General features: G+C 41.2%; 1 protein-coding gene across 1 annotated transcript; it reads left to right on the plus strand.

The window, feature by feature from the left end:
* The first annotated feature begins 960 nt into the window (after positions 1-960).
* Positions 961-15931, plus strand: ING5 (inhibitor of growth family member 5). The gene is made up of 8 exons (XM_063132275.1): positions 961-1087; positions 3251-3322; positions 5538-5704; positions 6646-6757; positions 7790-7883; positions 9947-10082; positions 11778-11839; positions 12886-15931. Exons 1-8 carry the CDS (start codon positions 1048-1050, stop codon positions 12923-12925), a joined length of 723 nt encoding a protein of 240 aa, XP_062988345.1. The 5' UTR covers positions 961-1047; the 3' UTR covers positions 12926-15931.
* Positions 15932-16139: the final 208 nt, after the last annotated feature.

Genomic DNA, 16139 nt, shown 5'->3' on the forward strand with positions numbered 1-16139 from the left:
GTCATTGGAAGATGAACTTTCAAGATAATATGTATCCCATATTTTAAATGCAAGTCCCTGTAATTTTGCCTATAAGCTTTCCATCCAATTAACGAGGGACTGAAAGCTGCTTGTAATAATAATAATAATAATAATTCAATTTAGTCAGTTTTGCCTCTCCATTAGTTCATATCGGAGTAGGGAAGCGGCTGGGAGGCGTGTGTTTTGTCTTACACTTGATTACTACTCTTCACACACATCCTTTTGAAAGCGAATTGAGACAGACAAGTACCAGGAAATGGGTCCAATGGAAGGGGATGCAAGTAACGGGGTGAAAGCTGCAATCCAAGTAGTTTGCCGGGGGCGGGGGAGATTTTGAGGAAAAAGATTAAGCACTTTGGGCTGCATCCAGACTTCATCTTACATCGAAATCAATGGGACTTCAGTCATGATTACAACCCCCAGTGATTTCAATCGGTCTGACTCGAACCATGACTAAGTCTGGGTCCACACACCCCGCCTCAATTTCCCCCCCCCCCAGTTGCATTTTTGCATTTAAGGGCGCAATCCTATGCATGTTTAGACAGTGCTGGCTCGGGAATGCTAGGAGTTGTAGGGCTTTTTTCCTGTCAAAACATGCACAGGATCATTGCGCCTTAAAATTAAAGCCCTGCAGGAAAGCTTACAAGACGCGTTTGCCCTGCAAGCATTTCTTTGGTCCTGTGGCCGCTCTTGCTTATTTGGAAGGAAGCCCCATTTACTTCAGTGCGGTTTCCTTCCGAATGTGCACACGCCTACGGCCGGGCTGCGAAGGGAGAAAAAAGCACATGGGTAGCCCGGCAGGGACCCTCCCCCGGCCACACGGCTCTGGAGACGCGGCCGCCGTCGCAGCCTCCCCACCCCACGCCACGCCCCTTCGTTCATATGCAGCGGCGGCGGCGGCGTGCGCTTGGCCAATCGGTGGTGGCATCTCATGTTTATGCAATGTGGGCTCCACCGGCCATTGCGAAGCCGCCCGGGTGACAGCGCCGAGCGCGGGGCCGAAGGGAGGGCGTTGGCTGGCGCGAGATGGCGGCGGCGGCCTTGTACCTGGAGCACTACCTGGACAGTGAGTGAGAGCAGCGCTGACCGCAGGGGTGGGGGCTGAGCGGGCCCGGCTAAGCCAAACCAAGCCGGGCGGGGGCCACGCCGGCAATTGCGTCTGCGTCACAGACCCGGGTGGGGGGACACAGCGGGCGAGGGCTCTTGCTGCGTCATTGCTACGCGTAAGGCGCGGTCTCCGCGCCGGCGCCCGGGGCTGCAGTCGCCTTCCTTGACCGCTAGGGGGCGTTTCGACTCTAGCCTGGTAATCTGCGCGAACCTCATTTGACTTGCCATGTGTTGCATTCTCCGCTCCAGGGTTGTTGCCTCCCCCTTTTTGTGTTTTGGCAGCATTCCTATCTTCTAACAGCCACGTGGCCTGTAGCAATTCAGCAGTTCACGCGCTGTATTTCTGCCTTGCCAACACTGCTGTTTAAAGACATAGGAGCCTTGCCAAGCCCCAAGATTGAAAGGCGAGAGAAGCAGGTCCTCAGGATGCAAAAATATTTATTTGTACAAAGCCCACCGTGTTTAGGCCTGTGTCCTTTCAAAGGCCTTCTTCAGAGGGCTGTAAACATTCAAAGTACATTTAGAAACATTATGGGACAACACATAGCATTACGTATTCATATTGCAAAGTTAATTTGACGTGTTGACACAGGGCCAATGTACATATATAAGTTTTAAAAATAAATCTTTTTGCATCCTGAGGACCTGTTTCTCCCTTCTTTTGATTTGACCTGGGTGCTTCCCTCCCTTGTTTTTGGTTTTTGGCCCAAAATTGGTCACCTTAACATTCTCGTGTTCAGCCCCTGAGTTAGTAGTACGTTGTTATAGTAGTACTAATCAAGTGGCAATTCTCTCAACTGACTAAGAAGGGGTTCATCCTATGGATTGGGTTGATTATATTTCTATACCGCCTTTCTGAGGCCCACCAAGGTGGTTTACAAAAAGTTTAAAACATAAGACAGAATTAAATAAAAACATTAAAAACAACACAAAAACCATGACAACTTGAAAACCATCACCTTGCCTTCTGAAATATTAGATTGATCTCAAAGGTTGATGCTGTCAACATAATAATAATAGTAATAATAAAATAATATATTTATTTGTTACCCGCCTCTCAAAGCAGGGTACAACACGCCATAAAATACATATAATTAAAACATTTAAAACTAATACGTTATTAAAAGCAGCACATTATTAAAAGGCATCTTAAAATTCAACTGTCATTGTTACATATAATGATGTATAATTATTGAATAAAAGGAGGCCAAGAAATTTAAAATTTTCTAAATTGCTGCTTGCCATCTTTCAAGTAGGCGTATTCAGTTAACTTTGACGTCTCTGAAAATTTCCACATTTTCATTTACCACTATTGAGTAAGTTCACACCATTTCGTTGCAATTAAAATTTTAGTTAATACAGGATAATCAAAAACCTGTGTCAGTTTTATTAAATGTCATATGGATTCTTGAGTATCCGGACTTAACACATCTTCTTAGATAACCAATCAGTATTAGCGGAGGGCCCATAGGTAAAGAATACGTTAAAGATATTGTGTAGAGAACATTTTCCAAAAACACCTGGATTGTGGGACAAGTCCATAGTTGCCAGGGCCATGAATACTTGTGATAGAAAGACACTGGATAACAAAAATTCTTAGTAGTAAGTGCTGCTTCTGTTATCTGTAATAATATAAGAAAGCAGGAGAGCCCTTCTGTGGCCTATGTGGCCACCTGATTATTCAGAGATTCCAAGGAGAGAAGATGTCTCTTAGAATCTATCAAAATTTGTTTCTAGGCTCTGGCACTATAGTAGTATCAGCCAGCTTAGTATGTCACGTGCAGCAGGGAATGTTGTTGTTATTATTTATTTATTTATTTATATAGCACCATCAGTGTACATGGTGCTCTACAGAGTAAAACAATAAAATAGCAAAACCCTGCCGCATAGGCTTACATTCTAATAAACTCATAATAAAACAATAAGAAGGGGGAAGAGAATGCACCAAACAGGCACAGGGTAGAGTAAAACTAACAGTATGGATAAGAAACAGTAATGGATAAGAAACAAGGTGTGATGGGAGCAGATAATTATCTAGCATGGTTTGTTGGTGAGTCAGCCTTTTGTATTAAAAGGCTTATGGTACAGAAGGAACTGCAGTCTTTCTGTTGTTATATTTCAGGTATTGAAAACCTCCCTTATGAGCTGCAGAGGAATTTCCAGCTTATGCGAGAGCTGGATCAGAGAACAGAAGGTATGTTCAGATATTCTGGTTCACAGATCTTCTTGGTTAAATTGTAAGTCCCCTTGAGGTGTCTTTTTGAGCCAAAACATGACTGAGAAATATTTTTTATACATAATAATGTTAGATTTGCACATATCTGAGGATATAGGTGTGTCACTTAATTGCCATGTTTTTTTCCAAGTAAGGGCACAATCCTATGCATGTTTAGACAGAAAAAATCTTACATTCCTAGCATGCCCCAGTCAGCCATGCTGGCAGGAGGATGCTGGGAATTGTAGGACTTTTCAGTCTAAAGAGGCAAGGATTACGCCGTGAAGCAGCCCATAATGGTTTCCTCAGCTCCGGAGTCCTGTTTCAGAGCAATGGGGTTGAGCAAAGTGTGTGTGTGTGTGTATATATATATAATCATAATGCGACCACTTCCAGTGTTCATTGTATGTTGCTTCTGACAAAGTTTGTAAGAGTTTGTAAATTTTGTAAATTTTAACTTGGTGTTTTAAATTTGTAATTTTGCATTGCTGCTGTTTTTATCTGGTTGAGCTTTTATATTGTATTTTATATTATGGTTTTAATTTGTGTGAACCGCCCAGAGAGCTCCGGCTATTGGGTGGTATAGAAATGCAATAAATAAATAAATAAATAAAATAAATAAATAAATAAGAGAATTACTGTAAACTGTATTTAGTTCTGAATCTGACAAAGGCATATTAAGGACCCCAGGTGTGGATTGACAGGACTTGCAAGTAGATATGGGCATCTGCCTGACAGTACTACTTTTATTTGAGAAGAGGATGTACAGCAGGTAAAGCATTTGGTCCCCAGTGCTTACATCAGGAGGATGATCTTCCTGGTATGTCTACCAGGAACTGGCTTCATGTGCATGGGTCTTCTCCCATCAAAAAAGGCCAATCCCCAGGGAAACCATTTCACTTGTCCTAGGGAGAGGATGCAGAGTGGGCCAAGCTGCCACTCTCCCAAGGGGTTATTTCCAATCTGTGATAAGATGTAACAAGGGGATTTCTCTGCATGCTACTCTTCATTGAAAAGGTAGAGTGGCATACAGGGGGATTCCCTTGTTATATTTGATCACAGACTGGAAATAAGGGGATTCCTCTTTTCACCTCCTCAAAAAGCCCCCAGTAGCCACTAGGTGAGTGGGCAGAACTTAAGCAGAGGGCAGAGCCTGCAGAGGGAGCCAAAACCTCCACAGTCCAGATGGACAATCTCCATTGGCCGGAGGTTGCCCTCCTCTATGCCTGCTGAGTAGCACAAATTGTGGCACTGGCAGTAGTACTGAGTTTCAATCTTGTGCAACCTTTTGTACATTAGGTCTATCTGAATTCATGGGATTTACTTCTGAGTAAACATGCCCACTACTGTTAAAGCAGTGGTTTCAACCGGGGGTTGACTCCCTCGGGGTAGGGGGAACTTGGAAGTTCCAGGAAGGGAATGGAAAGCAGAGGCTGCATTGAGATGTCATGATAAACAGTTTATTGTATTGAGAGCAAGCTGCAGCAACCCTTGGGTCCCCCTCCCCCCGAGTACAGCCACAAGGAGATTGGAAACTTTTGTTTCCATGTTTGATTAACTGCAGTTTAGCATTACATCTGAACCCTATACCATGGTTAATTTTAAATATGTTAGTTGAAATAAGCCACCGTCATTAACTAAGATTTGATGTTGACTTGTTTCAGACAAACCATACTTAAGATTCAGGTTCTGATGAAACAACAGGCTGCGCTTAATTAAAAACTTCTGAACTCCTTCTCACTTCTGTACCAGAGAAGGCGGAGGGGGAAGTATGTGGGCCTGAGGCTTGTTGCAACTTGTTCCCATCATGAAAAATTGGTTTATTGTGACATCTGAATGCAACCAGAGTCAGAAACACTTTCCTCCCAGGAACAGAGAGTCAATGAACATAAAGCAGTTCCTGTTCATTCGGTCTCTTTTCTTGGCTGGCTGGTTCTAGGAGGGAGTCTGAGATTCCCCATTCTAGTTCTCTTCTAATGCCTGGGTTGGATTAGTGCCCCACAGATCCTGATGTCCAAAGCAGCAAGCTGCATTCGTGCAACTGTGTGAGGATTTTGTGCACACACTTGCTAAAGACACGGCTTCCAGCAGTTATGGCTCTTGGAAGATAGAGTAAGTTTAGAAGAGGTGCAAGTTCAAAAAGTCTCAGAAACCACTATGTTAACGTGTTACTTTTGATTCTAATTGCCTTCAGACAAGAAAGCAGAAATTGACAGTCTTGCTGCCCAGTACATTTCCACAGTGAGGAGTCTGTCATCGGAGCAGCGGGTAGAAATCCTGCAGAAGATCCAGAATGCTTATGCAAAATGCAAAGAGTACAGTGATGATAAAGTGCAACTGGCTATGCAGACATATGAGATGGTGAGATGGAGTACTCCTGCTGCAAACTGAATAAGCCATCTCTGTGTTTCTGACTTCTCTGTTACTTACCCTTGTAGCTTGTGACACTGGTAGTAACCTTTTTGGGTATCTAGTAGTTGCTGATTGATCAAGCAATGGAGGTTCGATGGTCCAGGGTTCAATTAGAGATAAAGAAAATAATAGGCAGGCTTACCTTATACATTTTCTAATTCAAAAGACTCCTGGCTTGGACTGGGATTGTGCACTTACAAGCTGAGGTTTTTCTCTGATTAATCTTGTAACAATCTAGGAGCAATAGGGCAAAAACCTAAAGTTTAGAGTGCTGAATACTGGCAAGTTACTGGATTTGTCAGCAGTACATTTATCAAATTTTCTCTCTGGCTACATTTTCTAAAACAGGCTTATTCACTGGAATTTTACATTGGGGAGTATGTTAAGCGTTGTGAAGCAGCACAGGGATCCTCACTGCATTGAGATTCCACACTATGGGAATTGGAGTCCCTTGACCACATCATGCCACTCCATTCATGGGAAGGGCCTAGCACATTTCATCAATCTTTTTATGGGGACGATTAAGATTGCAAATTGGGAGATGGTTGCATCGGAGAGAGCCCATAGTGCTGATTGTTGAAAAATACCATGCGAAGGGAAACTGAGTTCCTAATCTCCTCCTGAAAAAGCCTGCAATTAGCATATGTGAAAATAGTCATGAGCTCCCAGGAAAGCTACCCAGTAGCCAAGGCTAATGTGAATACTAACCACAGACCAACAGGTGAAGAAAGTGAACAGGTGAATTGGGGAGTTTAATACAGGAAAGAGAATATTGCGAATTAAATTACCCAGGAATCCGCTCAACGGTGGATCCTACAACTGCTAGAGAGTCTAGACAGGAAAACTAGAGGGTTTGTCTTCTTCAGCTGTATGGTCTCTCTCTAATGTAGGTAGATAAGCACATTCGCCGGCTGGATGCTGACCTGGCACGATTTGAAGCTGATCTGAAGGATAAGCTGGAAGGCAGTGACTTTGAAAACCCTGTGGTACAAAGCCTTAAAAGTGCGTACATTAGGACCAATATGGTTTCACTGTGAGGAAGCGGTTATGGCCTGAAATGTGATATGATACAAAATTAGAATTTGCCAATTTATACACTCTGCCTTGCTTTCCCGGTGGAAACTTTTTCTTGTGTATCAGAAGAGTCTGCTAGAAAAAGTGCATTTGTGCCTGCAGCAAAGAACAAAGGGAGAAGTAATGGGCACAGACAGTGTGGGGACTGAGCTGGACTGCAACAGGCCACAGCTTTTACCACCAAATCTCACAGCAGGGAATTCCCTTGTGGCAGTAATAAAGGGATTATTTATTTATTAATTTATTTATTACATTTTTATACCACCCAGTAGCTGAAAATCTCTGGGACATTCAAAACCATTAAAACTACAAAATACAGCAAAAGATAGATTATATATAAAAAATAAAAATTTAAGACTACACTATAAAATAAAAAACTAAAATAAAACCTTGCAGGAATGCAGAGATTTAAAATACAATAACAGATTTAAAATAACAGAACTAAAAAAAGACTAAAATAACTGGAAAAAATAAAAAGGTCTTCACCTGGCACTGGAAGGAGCAAACATAGTTGCCAGGCAAGCATCTCTGGGAAGCTCACTCCACAACCAGGGTGCCACAGCAGAAAAGGCCCTCTTCCTGGTAGTCACTGAAATAATGCTGGTGGGGAAAGATGCTGCCGATAGATGCTCCTGCTGGCAAGAGCCAGGCAGGGTGAGGGGAGGACAAAGGAGATTTCACTTCCATTTAAAATACAAAAAGCAGCTAGATGGTCCTCTGGCTTTCCTTTCGATGGGAGGGGAAGAGACTGGAAAGACTGCACAATCAGCATGCGTCCCACCAGCACACCCCCTTTTCTCCCTCTCCCACTTCTTTTAAGAGAAGCTTTTTGCAGCGTCTGGGTGGGGGCGGGGAGGGAAGATCCACGATCGGATGGGGAGGAGGAGATCTGCAGCATCCTATGGCGTCCCAGACAATATGGGGCCATGTGGTTGCTCTCTAAAAGTAACTTTCTTTCAGAGGGGCGAATTCCAAAGGATAAGAAAACCTCCCGGGGTCGAGGCCGGCGGACATCTGAGGAAGATGCTCCAGTAAAAAAGAAACCAAAGCGAAGGTAAGGATCAGGACCTGCAGTCAACAGGCAGTTTGCTCCAAACCTGCTTTGCAGTAGTTGCCAAATCTTCATTGGGGCCTGCATGACCGTTCTCTGGCACGAGTGGTTTGTGGCCAAAGAGCCTTTACATAAGTCATCCCTGGAAATGCTGTGTGAGTTTTAAAAATACTAACCAAAACCTCATGGCTGTTTTGTGGCCTCTCCCACATGTGCAACTGTATTTCCTGGAGTTGCCCTCCAAATGCGGCCTTCTTTTGATTGCGTCCCCCCTCCCCTCCTTTCTCCTAGCCATAATTAGCATGTAGATATACTCATTATTATTTTATTTTTGGTGTTGAAGAATTTATATTGCTCTTTGTTGAAGGTAGCAGAATGTTGCCTTCATGTTCTTTTGAATACATGTTATAAGATATTTGGGATACTTTTTGCATTTTACTAACATTGATGATTTCTCTTGATTGCTAAATTCTGAGGATATTGAAGTTAAATCACTTCCTGATAAATTGGACCCAGTGTCAGGACCCTAACATAATCTTTTTAACAGTCTTATCTGCACTGTTGTGGCAAAGCTGATCTGATTCTCCAATCCACTGTTTATTCAAAGGATACTGCTAAAATAAATGCTTGTATTTCCTTTTTCTTTTTATGTGTGTACAGTCCAAAGTGTCTATTTTTATTTAGAAGTAAGCATTCTTTATTGGCACAGTCTGCTAGGAACGTCTCAAAATTAATACAAGGGATAGCATCCAATGTTAATTCTCATTGAAATGAATGAGAATTAAGTTAGCCATGACGCATTTCAATGGGTCTACTCTAAGTAGGAGTAACATTCGATACTACCCAAGATGTACAACCCTACAGCTCTTCTTTTTAGCAATTCTCATTCATTTCAATGCAGTTTGTACAGCAAACCCCTGATGGATAGTTGCCATAAGCTTTAAACAATGCTCCCTGTGTTTTAGGGGCCATTTAAGCAACAAGTGCTGATTACATGCAGAGTGTTACTGTTCAATTTCATATGCATTGAAAAACTATATCAGTATTCTATTCAGTTGTTGGAAGTAGAGCATCTCTCAAATGTTTAGGCCTTCATTGGGAAGCTCCATTTCTTAACAACCTCTCTCTAGAACAGGGGTAAGCAGCCTGGAACTCTCTAGATATTTTGGACTACAACTCCCATAATCTATGGCTATTAGTCATGCTGGGCTGGGAATCCTGCTGCAAAACTTTGGTAGGGCACCATGTTGCCTAGCCCTGTTCTAGAGTTAATCTCTGCATTCAGCAGCAAACTCTGCCATGCCATCATGAGATAGGTAGCAACCACACACTGACTGCACTCCACCCACCACTAAAGCAGCTTTGTGTGGATTTGGTTTTGTTTAGAAGACCATAGGTGAGGAGGGTGATATCTCTATTTGCTAAAGTTTCAGTAAGCCGTGGAATTCACCACATTTTGTTGGAACTCCTGGACCCTCAAAAAAAGCACCTAGTATCTTGCTTTGAGAGAATGGGAACTAGGGAGCTAGTCAGAGAATGAGGACAAATTTTATGTTCCTCATTGTTCTTTAATCTGGTGATCACTGCTGCTCATTTTCCAAAGCATCGGTTGGGAGATACCCCTGCGAATAATTTACAGATAGATTTTTTTTTCTATTTGAAAATTAGTTGGAGGGCTGTTATTTGAACAGAAGTAGCTGATTCACTTCCTTGTGGTTGTTGGTATGGGTTAAACCACCTTTCATTTGAGTTTAGCCAATGTTCCATAGTAACAGATCCATTAGTATGCTAAGGCCTTAGCTAGACCTAAGGTTTATCCCGGGATCGTCCCAGGGTCATCCCTGTTCATGTAAATGACACACAAGGGATCCTGGGAGCAGGCAGGGACGACCCTGGGACGATCCCGGGACAAACCTTAGGTCTAGCTAAGGCCTTAGTTTCACATATTCAAGCTGAAGATGACCTCTCCATATATGAACATATCTGACAAAAAATGACTTTACCAGATCCAAAGTATTGAACGACCAAGAGCCACTCAGTATTTGTTTGCATTGCTTCCACTGCAGATCTGAATTAGCTGATACCATCTTGTCGGTTCATCCTTCGGATGTTTTGGACATGCCTGTGGATCCCAACGAACCCACATATTGCTTGTGCCACCAAGTATCCTATGGAGAAATGATTGGCTGTGACAACCCTGATGTGAGTTATCTCAGTAAACCAAAAGTATTTGGAGGGCTGTGCACACTAGTCCAGCTTCAAATGTGGTGTAGCCAGAGTGGTATAGTGGCTAGAGTGTTGGCCTGGGAGTTCCAATCCCCACTTGGACATGGAAGCTCACTGGGTGACTTTGGGCCAGTCACAAACGCTCAGCCCAACCTACCTCACAGGGTTGTTGGGTGGATAAAGTGGAGAGGTGGAGGATTATGTACGCTGCCTTGGGGTCCTTGGAGGAAAAAAGACAGGATATCAATGTAATAATACAGTAAAATAAAAGTACTACAGCAAAGAGATTCCTATAGCCCAGGGGCACGGCATGCAGCATGTAAAACCTGGGGCTCAGGTGGTGCTTTCTCCATGCTGAGAAGGGCATGGAACTCCATCCCTTGTCAGTATGGAAAAAGGCAAAATGGCCAGGGCTAGAACATGATAGCAGTGGATGTGGCCTCCCCCTTGACAACATCCAGCCTGCAGAGGGCCCATGGGGGTGGGGGAATTTGGCCACTGAGCTGCAAGTTGTTTACCACCCCTGCTTTGCAGGGGTGGGCTGTGAATGCCTGTTTACGTAAGAGCCAGATCCCATTAATCCCAGCTGCAGCAGAATGGCTTGCAACGGAGTATAGGAAGCAGAATCTTAGGCTGGCAAAAGTATGTAGAATTTTTCAACTTTGTTCTTCCTGTCTGGCTTTACTGTCGATCCCACCCCCATTAAACAGGCACTTATTTGTGCCATCATTTGGCTCCTCTGGCCTTCAGGTGCCAAATATGGAGGTTGTCCCAGGTCTTGCTCCCCCTGTGGCCTGCCTTGTAAGTGCAACATCTTTACTCTGCAGTACAGAGAAACAGCCAGTGCAGCAGTTTAGGAATGCAGTCAGGATCCAGTGCAAGAGCACAAAATTCCTAGCTTATTCCAGGTGTCTTAGCATCAAGGTGTTGGAACATAGGATCAGGTTATAAATTTCATAAATGGGAATGCATTATTTGAGATTTTGAGAATATGCAATTCATTTGGCAAGAATGTGTATCTGGAAAAAGTGGAAGAAGGGGCAATGAAGTAGTTGTGTGAGGGAACCAGGATTAGGAGACATAGAGGCAAGAAAGAGTGGAAGGCAAAGAACCCCATACAAGAGAACACCAGAAGCTGCCTCTAGACTTTCCTGGATCCTGAAGCTTTCATAGTACACATGGAAGCACTTTTATACAATAAAAAGCTGTAGAGACATAACTTAAGTTTTTTTTTAAAAAAATAGAGAGATCTGGATCCAGGGATTCACTGGAGTTCATACTTGGTGTGAACTGCTGTGTGTGCAGTTCACACAGACATGTAGAATACATACAACCCCAAAGTCAAGTCTACACTGCAAGCTAACTTGCTTCTCTTTTGTTATCTGGATGTACAGTACTTTATTTTAAGAAGTACATCTTGTGTGAGCAGAATTTGGGAACTTTGCAAGGAAGAAGAGGCTTCATGTTACATGTAGGGGGTTGGACTCGATGGCCTTGTAGGCCCCTTCCAACTCTGCTGTTTTATGATTCTGTGTGACTACAATGTAACACACTGTTTGCAGCTTTCACTAACAAGGGCCAACTAACTTCCTGTTGCTAATAAGTCAGATAAGAGAAATCAGCTCTCTCACGAAAATAGTTAACATCTTATTTTCCCTCCCCAATATATAGTGTCCCATTGAATGGTTTCATTTTGCTTGTGTGGACCTCACCACCAAACCCAAAGGGAAATGGTAAGTGCCATGAATAATTGCTTTCTGCTCTTCTATTTTAATCATAGATTCCCCAATAATGTTGAAAATTAAATACTCTTGTTGTGTGCCATGTCTTGATTCAGGATTCTTTTTATTACCATGTATCTATACCTTGAGAACTTATGGTATAACCGAAGGCTAGAATTTTAAGCATATTTACTGGGAAATCCCATTGAACACAATTAGACTTATTGACCCTGTTCAGATGACACACTACGCTATGGCGGTTAAGCATTTTGAGCTAAACAGTAAGGCTTAGCATGTCATGTGAACCATTCCTAACCACGGTGGCTACATAAGCACAGTTTAAACACACTCACTAACCATTTGCTGCACAAGAGTTAGTGGCCTAACCATGGCTTAGCATGTTGCCTGAACAGCCCCATTGCTAACACCTTTAGGATTAGTCTCGAGTTTCAAGTAAATTTTAGGATTAGTCTGGAAGTAAATTTCGTTGAAATCAGTGAGTCTTTTGAAAATAAAGGTGTTTAAGACTGAAGTATAACTGTGTTTTTGCAGATAAGTATAACTGTGTTTTTGCAGAAGAAATCTTTTAATTGGCAAAAGTCTGCTACCCAAGCTGAAACAACACAATGATATCATGCCTGGAGAGCTTCTACACTGCATTTTTGTGCAAGATTACATTTTTTGTTTTAAATATATATTTTGAGTAGGATAGCATGAAAGTGAATTTTAAACTTCTGCCTACATAAGCAATCCTTGGTGTCAGAAAGTTACCTGAAAACAATGAATTTCTAGCATTTCACTTCTTATTTTCCATCGTTTGTGGATTGTTTTCATGCATTTTATTATAATACCTACATGTAGGCACTTTACAATTTCCAATTGCTGTTTACATTTACCTGACTTAAGGCTCACAACCTAAAAGAGATGATAAAAGAGGGTGAAATTGGAAGAGGCAGGGAGTTAAAGGTGTAATTATTCAGTCATGTTAGTTCTTTCCCTAATGTGAAATGCTCCTGAAATACTGTAATGAGCTAAACTTTGTGCTTTGCTGCCCTTAGGTTTTGTCCTCGCTGTGCTCAGGAGAAGAAGAAAAAGTAGAAATGATGGGAGTGTATAGTCTGAAAGAAGTTTAATATATTCATATTTGTTGCAATATTTTAACCTACTTTGTTTAATCTGATATTCGTCAGAGGCCAGTTGTAGTTCTCCTTATCACAGAGGGAGCCATCCTAATGAGAAAAGGGGGAAGCAGAGAATGTTCATTGGTGATGTTTACCTGGGTTACACTTCCATGGCACAGTAATCAATGTTATGAAGTACTAAGCGTAGCCCTGCACTGGAATTTCTGCTCACATACTGAAGTCTGTGAAATTGCCTATGGCCTTGCACATGAAGAAGATACCATTTATTTGTTATGAAACGTGTAGTCATTCTGTTCTGCACAATATTTATGAAGGATTTTAAATCTGACTGCACCTTTCTAAAAATCTTATAAATGCTGACAAAGAGGGGGGTGTTCTATTTTTGAATGTGCAGTTCTGTTCCTTTGGAAGCAAGTTGCAAAGCAATGAATGTTTTCTTGCAAAGGCAGAAAGAAAAGTAATATGTATTATTTTGATAAGTTGTGTTCTATGAGTAAAGTTCAGGAGTTGTACACCTGTACTCATCGTTTCTGATTTGTCCACTACTGCCTTTGGGTTTCATTCTGGTCTCACTGAAATCATACATCCACTCCTGACATATATACTTAACAAAGCCACATGTTGTCGAGAAGATGAGTATGATATCAATGTAGTCTGATTCACTTATGGGGAAAAACCCTGTTAGGATTACTTTTCATTGGCCAAGCTCTTAGGTGTTGAACATTAACAAATATATAATCAGGAAAACTAGCTTTCGGAGAACAACAGTTTTTTAAAAAGGAGAGATTCCTGTGACTGCATAGCAGCTGAGCTATTTGGTGTAATTTATGGTGTTTGGTATGAAATGTCTTTGCTCTGATTTCTCTGAGATGCCTTCCAGTAAAAATGTAAATCTCAGTATCTCTAAGAATCTCAGGTTGGAGTCAGGCATTAGGTTTTCCCCCAGAAGTTTCACAATAGAGCCATCAATATCTATAATGTGTATACTCACATTTGTAGGCTTTGTTGTGTTTTGAAACCTGCAAATTCTGTTTGACCAGAGATAATAGTGGGACAAAAGATACAACTGTGCACCATAGATAATGAAGGCTATAATATCACCTTCAATTGTTCAAACTTACATTTCTAAACTAAAGACTTAAAAAGAGGTCCATTCAGTGAGAAGAAATAAATAATATTCTGTACAAATGGCCAGTTCTCCCATTTGTCTTAGCTATGCTTGTATTGTCAGGTAACGATGGTGGCTGGTTTGTAGTGATTTAAAAACAGCCAGACTACAGCAGACACAGCTATACTAGCTTCTGCAATAGTGTGGAGTTTAAGAATTCCCTTATTACCCACAAATTACAGTGATGGGTTATTCACCCTTTGAACAACTGGCACTACATAATGTCTGCAAGATCACAGTGAATCTCACTTTCATTCTGGAAAATAAAGGGAAGATTAATTGCAAGATAAAAACATATGGTCAACCATTCTAGCTTTACATTAAGAAAAACTGTATTACTGAAAGAACTTAGTTTGCTTTTTGTTGGTTAGGAAAGAATGTAACTTCTAATTGCTTACTTCACATCACTCTTTTTTACATACAACTTTGTAGACAATAATGCAATTCGACAGTATTCTTTGTATCACGTCAGGTTTTCTAGAGCTGCATTTACTTTTTGACGTTCATGCACATATTTGCATTATGTTTATAAGATGTAGGGAGGGAAATATTCTTGGAGTTCTGGTGCCCTGCTGTCATAACTTGCTCCTAGAATGTTGCATACTGCATAATGTTCTGCTGTTGTCAAGCTTAAAGATTTTCAGGAGCAAGTTGTCATTCTCAAACAGCTATCTCCTAAATATCACATGCACAAGTATGGAACAATGCAAAAAAGGGTAAGGGGATTAGATCTTCTAAGTCATGGGGGAGAGCACTTCCATCTAAAACTGAAGTTGGGATGCAGTAATCTTTTAATGTAAAGTAAGCCTGCACAAATTGTCATCCACCAATTTGAATACATAATAGTTTGCATTTGAGTTGGTGGGTCACAGGTTTTCCAGCCTGCATTAAAGTTTTAGTAGTAGATCTGCTTTTCCATAGAGAATAAACCTTGTCAGAATTCAAGAATTGGTAGTTCAGCAATTAATGAGTACCTGTTACTGTGGACCATAAGGCAAGGTGGCATTAATTTCTACTATAATAGCAATGTCAAGATCTATTTTCCCTTCCTTCCAAATATGTTATATCTTAGATAACAAAGGAATAATGCTATAGGTTGACATAAATCTTGGAAGCACTTGAGATGTTTCTGGATAGGCAATTAATGCTGCTATGTAGCTATTGAAGCAAAGTAGGCTGTTACTTTACCATAAATTAAATCCTGTAATCAGTCCCAAGAAAATAGATATTTTTTTCTTAGGGAGTTCTAGAACAGTAGTGAATATACATATGTATATGTTTTTCACAACCCAGTTTCAGGAATATAGTCTTGGACTGAGCAATAAAAAGTGTCCATGTGAAAAGTTCCGTCTTAAAGAGAAGCTCAATGCTGATTGTCAATTAGTTTGTTCAAGGTTTTTAAATCCGTATTGATTATGAACATCAGTCATCTTGATACTGATCTGTGGAGAATGTATTCGCTTGAATTTTCAATGTATCCTGTTTCACAATTGTTACTTTTCACTGTCAGAATTTGGAGCACAGGAAAATTTGAAGATAATTGCCCCACCTCTTCCTTCACCACTGATAACCTACACATTTTACGTTAATCACCTTTATTCCCCATAATTTCTCATAAGTGAGCAAATGTCACACCTAAATTTTCTTGGCAAGGAATTAGATTTGTTTCCTTTGTAAATGGAAGAGAATATTAGAAATCTTTTTATTAAAATGTGAAAATGTATATCTGTATTTTTGATCATGTTATAGATATAATAGGTATATTGTTATAAATAAAGTATTTTTGGGAACAAACATCTGAACTGCATGTTTTGTTTGTTTCTGGGGTAAAACGGCACACAGATGACATTCACATGCTGCCAAAAAAATTTACTTATACATCTAGCGTAATTTGGTCTTGTGGAAAACACTTTGTTGCTTTGTCGACTCCAATCTGAGTATGTGGGAAAGGAAGTAACATGACAGACAAACACCTGGATCACATGACATGTCAAACCAAAGT

This window comes from Elgaria multicarinata, chromosome 8 (assembly GCF_023053635.1).
Source record: "Elgaria multicarinata webbii isolate HBS135686 ecotype San Diego chromosome 8, rElgMul1.1.pri, whole genome shotgun sequence".
Classification (NCBI taxonomy): Eukaryota; Metazoa; Chordata; class Lepidosauria; order Squamata; family Anguidae; genus Elgaria; species Elgaria multicarinata.

What these genes read in the sequence shown, in the direction of transcription:
- ING5 (XM_063132275.1), top strand. Translation starts at nt 1,048, where the DNA reads ATGGCGGCGGCGGCCTTGTACCTGGAGCACTACCTGGACA. An exon ending in TGTGGTACAAAGCCTTAAAA is followed by an intron (nt 6,758 to 7,789) that starts GTGCGTACATTA and finishes ACTTTCTTTCAG; the next exon opens with AGGGGCGAATTCCAAAGGAT. An exon ending in AAAAAGAAACCAAAGCGAAG is followed by an intron (nt 7,884 to 9,946) that starts GTAAGGATCAGG and finishes CTTCCACTGCAG; the next exon opens with ATCTGAATTAGCTGATACCA.